Here is an 8,232-nt window from a genome sequence, read left to right on the forward strand (position 1 = left end):
CATCCTGTGTTTCACGTCTCGCAGTTGAAGCCTTTCACCCCCAACTACAGTCCGGTGTTCTCTGAACTTCCGGTCACTACGGATCTGTCCACTCAGGAGACAATACCAGTGAAGATACTTGATTGCAGAATGATGAAGAAAGGCAGCACACCCGTGGTTCAACTACAAATAGCCTGGGACACATTTCCTCCGATGATCATCTGGGAAGATTACGACGTGCTCCGCCGACGATACCCGCACGCAAGCATCTGGGAAGACGACGCAACAGTAGAAGAAGGGCGTTCTCAAGGAGGGGAGAATGTCACCGCGGCGGTGCAAGGCACCACCGCGTGACTGCCAGTTGGCTGTGCCAAGCGTGAGTGCGTGCGTGTGACAGCTGTAAGTGTGTGTGTGACAGCTGTAAGTGCAAAACAGAGAAACACACACACCCAGGCAGGAGCACGGGCTCTCCTCCTCGCGTATGGGTACAGTGCCGCCACCGCCGCCATGCGCGGCCGTGCGGAGCGGATGCCGTGATGGCGAGGCGGCCCTACCACTGGCGGCGCTCCCCCCGGGCCAGGCCCACCCCCCGCACCACCAGCTCGATCTCCTATTTCCTTCCCAATGTCCAGCACAGCCCGCCCTCCTCTCTGGCTTCTGGCATGGAAAACCTCCCTCTCCGACTTTCGGCCTCTCCCCGACCTCTGGCCGGTGCTGCAGGAGGTACACAACACCCACCTCCATGCCATTGCAACTTCCAGCCGCGACGTCCATCGCCTTCTCTAGATTCAGCGGCTATCTGCACAGCTGCACGCCAGCTGTTCGGTCAATTGACCCAACAGACAGGAGGTAATTTTCTGTTTTTTTTGTTACTTTGGTGTTCCATCCATCACTAATATGAAAGTCTTCGTTCATATACTACTCATGTTCTGTATATTCTGATTGATTATATTAGCCTAGAGAATGGAGAGCAAGAGGAGATGTTGTCTTTGGCACCATACTGAACTATTGAGGCAGCAGGAAGATGAGTGTATCGTGCAAGAGGAGATCCTGGCCGCCGTCCTGTGCCTCGGCGACCAGTACGATCACGTCCTCACGTGCCTCCTCCTGGCTGATCCGATGCCAGCAACTGTCATCTTCCCAAAATTTAAATGGACACTTGGATGTTCTTATTATTTTTCTTCTGAAATGAACATAGCTGTGAATTTTTTCTTGGGTGGAATCAAATTCTGATGGAATTTACAATATACTCTGTATTGTTGTTTTTTAGGTCTTACACATCTCGTGTACCCAGGGTCATCCACACCCGTTTTGAACGTTCATTAGATGTTTATCGGCTAGCTGGGGAGGCATGAATAATCTTTAAAAGACCATGTTTGTACTGTTAAACACATGCTCCAGAAATGCTATACATGTTCTCTTCTTTGTTCTTTTGGTAATCTACTTCATCACTGACTCAATTGTTGGTTCAACCAGTCTTTGTGGATTCAGTTCTTGATATTAGCAAATATTTTTCTGACCGGCAGGTGCATGTGAGTTACAAGGCAACATTGAGAACACAAAAGCCAGTATGTTTGAGCTATGGGCACAAGCTAGGGGCAGTACCTCCCGGCTGCCCCAGCACTTAAGGCGACTGTCCAATTCCACTTTCATCCATGGAGGCTGTGGTTTAGTTCTCAGGTTTGGCAGCCTTTTCTCTCTACGACTAAGTGTTTTAGTCCTGTCAAATGAAGCAGTGGTGTTTTTGCAACATAGAACAGATATATAAGGTGCTTCCAATTTCTAAATCCCAGAATTGGTGAGACCTTAGTTAGTTTGGACTCATAGCAATGTGTCAATTCAAAATAGAGCCTTGTCATTTTCACGACGGCATGGACGTATATCATATGTTCTCTTGTGTTGTATTTTGGTGTAAAAAAATAAAATAGGAGAGGAACAGAGAGCAAAGAGATAGAGAGAGCAGAGAGAGAGGCACACATCACTGAACCCTTTGGATTCTAATGCAAGGTTGAATAATTTTTTGCGTTCTAACTCTCTGGGATAATATGCAGTTTTTTGGCTTATCGTTGTGCCTCAAGTTTCCGACATCGCGTGGCTGTACACCAATGACTTTCGCCGATAATCCGTCTGCTCGTACTCGACCGTTCACCGGAACTTTGTGTGACCTGAGGTACACCACATGTACTCATTACAAGATGATCTTCAGGAAAGACAATAATTACAAGTAGCGATCAAAGGAGATAAAGCTAGCTAAATTTTTATCTAGGAAGAACAACTGCTGTATGACAGAAAAATATAAGAAAAGATAAACTAATATCATGGTGATGGCATTACTTGACTATTTTGGAAGTAGCAATCAAAGGTGATAATGGTAGCTAATTTTTTATATAGGAAGAACAGCTGTTGTGACAGAGAAACGAAAGCTAAATATAAAAGTATATACCTGTTTGTGTCTGTCAATTTAATTGTCATGAGTATTTCAAATTCATTCTTCTTACTTCTTCAGATAATACACTATGTACTACTTTTGTTCAGGTATATACTACTTTTTATCATTTTTACTTTTTCTAACCGGATGCATGCATGCTTGTCCTCATAGGTTTCCCTTGGTTCAGTACTCAATTTTTTTGGTGTATACTTTCTCCTCATCAGTGAAGTATATGTACGACAAGACAGAAAGAAACATATACTGCTGATCGATACTGAAATATCATATGGAAGATAGCCCTCTCTTCTATACCCCTTTGTGAAAAGTAGTATACTATCATTTGAAAAGAAAGCACACCATATACTCCTTTCTGATAATGAGTATACACTGATCGTTATTTCCAGTGTCATAGGTATATACTCTGAGAATAGTTGTATATATCTGTTTTGAAAATATAGTATGTATATACTCCTTGCAAACTACTCCATATCATTTAAGCGTTTTTACATAAGACTGTCCGTCTAGATACAATAACTAATTAGTATTTTAATAACTTGAATTGCATGGCTTGAGCTCTGTGCTGGGGTCTTCTCTTATGTATGAGTGCACCATGTGCGGATTAAATTTTTTGGGGTCTTCTAACTCTCTGGGACAATTTGCATCTTTATTTGTGCTAATTGGCAAGGTGCATGAATAATGATTTATCTAGGGTTTTTGCTTAATGGAAAGGCCTTTTCAGTTAAAAAAAACCCTACTGATTTGATCAACAGAGCATGCCTCTGTTTTTAAATAGCAGTAGTTCCTTTGACCTTCTCCTTATTTAATTGACTATTTTGGTCTCAAGATCCAATAGCCTTGCTGTTAGTTAATGCTCTATTTATATTTTCTTCCAACAAAACAAATGTATGTTTACAGGAAAAAAGTCGCCATTTCCAGCAAAAACAATGGCCTGCTGTCGCCAGGTCGCAACAAAAGTTTTGGCCGGTCCCATAAGAAAAATAGTTCCAGCAAAAAAAGATTGTTGTTGCGGTCACAGGTACTATATGGTTTCACTCTACGCCTCTGTAGTTATTTGGCTGAAGATGTGCATTACTGTTGGCTGTGATAATACATATAGTAAGATTGCATGTTATACCAGCTTAGCAGAACTTCACGGAAATTTGCTAGAGGAGTTGCAACAGCCTTGATCAAATATTATTTTCATTATTCCTTCTTGGTTTTAGACAATAACAGTAGATAATCTTCATCGAAATTTGCTAGAGAAGTTGCAACAGCTTTGATCAAATATTATTTTTATTATTCCTTCTTGGCTTTAGACAATAAAGTAGAGAACCAAAATCCTTCTACTGTATGTGTACCTGTAATAGAGAAAAGTCACTCTGTCTTTATCATGCCAATAGGCCAATGTGCCCAGAAATTAGACAACAGGGGGAATTAGCTAGTCACCGGCTCTGAAAGCATAAAAAACAATTCAGTATTTAGGCGACTACTCAATTTTGAAGAGCTACTTCTTCAAAAAAGATAGATACGTGAGCTTTTTCTAAACTGTAGGATATCATAGTCTGCTCTGCTAGCTGTAAATTGTAGGGGATTAGTGTAGCTTAATGCCGTTGTTGAACTGAGTTAGCAAGTATATGTTGCTTTTTGTTAGGAAAGTGAAAAAGAAACTCTTTGATGTCGGGCCTATCCCTGTGGTAGTGACAACTTTTTAATTTACTCACAAGCGTCAAATATTTTGTGATGAGAGAAGTTGGTGAGTACCTAATAGGTTTGAGGCGTTATTTTCATTTGCTATGCTCGACAACCATGAAAAAGTTGGGATTGCAGCAATCATGCTAAATCTATTCAAGTGTGTTAGTTTTACGCGGACGCGGCGATTTGGTGCCCGAGCCCAGATGCACCCGAAATCGTCGGCGTCTGTTCGTGGCTTGGGATACTCAAAATTCGCTCTGACGCATCTGACGCGGAGTGTGGGAAAATGGGTGTGCAGTGGAATACGGCAGCGAACAGTAGCGCATTCGTGGGCACAGAACGTACGGGCGTCTGAGCCGTGGCTCAGAACTTGTACTGATCCGTCTGGGAAACATGTCGAGGGCTTCGGGACGGGGCGGTTTGACGAGCAATGAGATCGAGCGCTGGTGGGAGGTACCTCACGGTAATGGCGGGCGCGGCGGAGCGGCGCTGGATGCCGATGGCATGGAGTTCCTGCTGGAGCCAGGCTACCGGTGAGTTTCCCTCTGGATTTTCGTGCTTCGATGGATTCCCCGCCGCAGCCGCTTATTCTGTTGTGGTTCCCACTCATGGAGGAGTTCGCGGACAGCTTGAAGCAGCCAAATCCGGACACTCTAGGGTTCCTCCGTCCATCCATGGCCACTGGGCTGCATCGCCGCCGACGCCGTCGCCACCGCCCCATCGCCGTCGACCCTGACGCCACCGCTGCTCTCTAGATCTCAGTCTCGCCGGCGCTCCTCTCTGCCTTGGGCCCCTGTACTGGACAGCTGCTCGCCGGTGTCGTCTTTCTCCTGTATTGGTCGGCGGCATCTCGTTCTCCTGTACTGGTCGGCAGCATCTCGTTCTCCTGTACTGGTCGTCTGCACGAGATCTCTAGTCCGGCAGCCTCCACCAGACACCACGGGTAACTAATCCAGTTCCCTAATCTTCTTTTCCATGGATTCATGATCCAGAGTGTTGATGCTTGTTGTGAAATTCCCAATATTTCTATCATGTTGATCTTTAATTGTTGGAACGTGCAAGTATACTATCTTCTCTTGGTTCGGTCCAAAATCATACAAGTAGATTTAGACAGGTTCCTGTAACATGTCATTTGGACATCAATCATACTCCCTCCGTCCCAAAATAAAAGATCATTTTTTACATTAACATAGTGTCAAAAATGAACTCTTATTTTGGGATGGAGAGAATACTTGTTTCTTTGTCAGTATCGTGTTATTAGATTAGCACAAGTTTCTTAATTTCCATGCAACGTTATTGGATAATTTATCTGTTATTAGGAGGCAAATCAGTGCATAAGCACTTATCTGGGCATCACCAACAGTATAGAAGCCAATACTATTTTCTTGTGCTTTCCGCATCACAATACAATAAAAGTCTGGGATACAATAGGTTACATCTTGATGTTTTCTCTAGTAATTAGTGGACATATTAATCCTAAGCATGTCCCTATTAAAATTACACTTGAAAATAAATGATAAATGCAGAGGGTAAATTGTACAATGAAGATCAAATTGGCCATGGAGTGATCATACTTTCATTCATGAAAGAAGGCAATGTTTTCCACTTCACATCTAGTTAGATTTTTATATCGACAAGATTCTTTGCCGTTTTTTCATGTCTACTACGCCCTCCTTCCCATAATATAAGAATGTTTTTTTACACTAGTGTGGTGTAAAAACACTCTTATATTATGAGACAGAGGGAGTAGATGATATCTGTTGGTCAGCTATATATGCATGCTTTTCTTTACAGTGGCCAAGTTATGATAGGGAATGTTCAGAATTTATGCATACGGAATTGTAGCATACCTGAACTTAAGATGGCAACGGCACTAAAGGTAAAAGAAATTGTAAGATTGCCCATTTGCAAAAAACAAAAAACCAATCAATCAGCATCACAACTTGCTGCTACATGAACTTTGAGTACTACTCTGCAGTAGGATGCCCTTTTTGTCATCAGAGGACATACACATGCATATATTTACAGTTGCTGCTCGTCTGGCTGTGCCGTGGCTAGTTGATAAAAGAAAGCATGTGCAAAATTAACACTCATTAGCAACCAGTAAGAAGAGAGTGCAGGTGTTGTTGTTCTAGGTCCTTCAGTTTTTTCTTCTTCCTTGGTACTGATGAGGGGTAATAATGCCTTACGATCTCACATATTACCTATCTCTTAACTTTTTCTCACACATTTCCTTGTGTTGATCCTTGTGCTCCATGAGTCAATTTCTACTAGATTATGTAATCTGTTTACTGCTACATGTCTTTGTTCAGTGCTCCATGGTTGGATGCACTTGGCAGTAGTACTATACTAGGCTTCAGATCAATCAGTTTAGGAATTTGGTAAAAAATGCTTTTTTTTGTTAATTTTGATTAATTTTACCAACCTTGATAAATTTTCTTTTTTGTTAAGTTTGCTACTGGTATTTCTCTGTGTCGTCATGGCAGTTTGAATTGACATATGCACTGAATTGAATTTACATTTCCAATCTGACATGTTTTACATCATGCTTCTTTACTTCAAGGCATGTGCTACACTTCAGCCGACTCATTCGGAGGTATTGTTGTATGTGAATTGGAAATCAGAAGTTGCGAAGCGCCATCAATGCTGCTTTGGAGCATCGCCGCTACTCCTGCCATGCCGGCGATTTGCAACATGGCGGATTTTGTGGTGACAGATGCAGCAGAGATGCCGTGGTGCCCCTCTGCTTTTCAACATGTCGCATGTTGCGCCAGGGTGCGGTGGTGGTGGTAGGTGCCGCCCTCCAGGATGCATCACTCCTCGCAGGAATGGCTTACAGCGGTCGTTGCCGTGGCCCTGCTTTGCAGCATCAGTGGTGGTCGTGCTGGCTGGCAGAATCGCGGTGGGCGATGTCTGTGTGCGGGCCCACCAGGCATGTGGCAATTGCACGCGGCACTTGATTCTACATTAAAAATTACTCCCTCCATCCCGAAAAACATGTCGTAGCGCTGTTTTTACAATTTATCCCTTGTTGTTTTCCTGACCAAACCCGCGGTCCTCTCTCTCCTTCCCCACTCTTCTTCGACGCCAGCTGATTTGGTCGTGCCCGCCCCCCCCCCCGGCCCCCCCGCCTTTCTCCCCCCCCCCCCCCCCCCCCCCCCCCCCCCCCCCCCCGCACCCCATGCCTGCGCCTCGTTTCCCTCCCCTTCGCCCGCCGCATCGTTCCCCTCTGCTACCACCCTTCAAGGTTCAATTTTTGGAGACCACTGTCCGGAGTCGACCAACTCCTCGACTTGGACCACGAAGCTCGCCCCCTCCATGGACGCCATTGACCTGAGCACTAGAAAGCACGGGTGCACCTTCTCCACTCCACGGACGGCTACGCGCTTAAGGTGGAGGAGCTCACCGTGTTCAAAAAGGTGGAGGAGCTCACCGCCGAACTCGCCGGAGTGGTGCTCGCCGTCGCCCCCGCGCATCCGGGCCCGTCGCCGCCGCCGCCGCCAAAGACCACCTCTTCAAGGTATCAGACGCACCCACCATTCTGCCATTTCAGTTTTCAGAGAGACCATATGCAGGGCATCAGATGCATATCTAATTTTGAATTTCTGCTCTGTTTGTCAAACCACTTTCAGCTCTGTTTACTTTCAGCTCTGTTTGTCTCTCTCAGGGGTCGCAGGACCACCCGGGCCTGGTCACCATCTCCATGGAGGAGATCCTGCAGTTCGCGGCGTCCATTGGTGGCGCCATCAGGACACCCACGTTGTCACACCCTCGATGCGACTAGCTCCCACGTGTCGAGGCACGACTTAGAGGCATAATCGCATTGAAGGCATATGTCGCAAGTTAGGCAATCTTGACAACATCCCATGATAATAATAAAGGGGAGATAACATAGTTGGCTTACACTCGCCACGTCAATCAAGTACATAAATAACATTACATCATTCAAACACTCATGGCCTGACTACGGCGCCAAAATAAAACAGAACCCAACATGCGACACGGTCCCAATCACCCCCAACTGGGCACCACTACTGATCATCGGGAAAGGAAACATAGTAACGTTGAGAGTCTTCGTCGAACTCCCACTTGAGCTCATACGCGTCTCCTGGAGCGGAATCATCAGGCCCTGC

The 8,232-nt window shown here is 45.1% G+C and overlaps 1 protein-coding gene across 17 annotated transcripts; it reads left to right on the forward strand.

The window, feature by feature from the left end:
- The first annotated feature begins 381 nt into the window (after window positions 1-381).
- On the forward strand, window positions 382-7,954 carry LOC125551784. 17 transcript variants are annotated; one of them, XR_007303197.1, is made up of 8 exons: window positions 384-828; window positions 935-1,414; window positions 1,506-1,659; window positions 2,031-2,819; window positions 3,323-3,443; window positions 4,398-5,042; window positions 6,663-7,619; window positions 7,767-7,948. XR_007303197.1 is itself a non-coding variant. In XM_048715109.1 (3 exons), the coding sequence occupies exons 1-3, from the start codon at window positions 516-518 to the stop codon at window positions 2,086-2,088; spliced, it is 525 nt and encodes a 174-aa protein (XP_048571066.1). In that variant the 5' UTR covers window positions 388-515; the 3' UTR covers window positions 2,089-2,820. The 17 variants fall into 17 exon arrangements, 1 of the variants encoding a protein (XP_048571066.1); XR_007303196.1 differs by having other exon boundaries at window positions 386-828; window positions 2,031-2,149; window positions 7,767-7,944; XR_007303198.1 differs by having other exon boundaries at window positions 383-828; window positions 935-1,058; window positions 1,250-1,414; window positions 2,031-5,042; window positions 7,767-7,954.
- The last annotated feature ends 278 nt before the right edge of the window (window positions 7,955-8,232 follow it).

This window comes from Triticum urartu, chromosome 4 (genome assembly GCF_003073215.2).
Source record: "Triticum urartu cultivar G1812 chromosome 4, Tu2.1, whole genome shotgun sequence".
NCBI classification, from domain to species: Eukaryota; Viridiplantae; Streptophyta; class Magnoliopsida; order Poales; family Poaceae; genus Triticum; species Triticum urartu.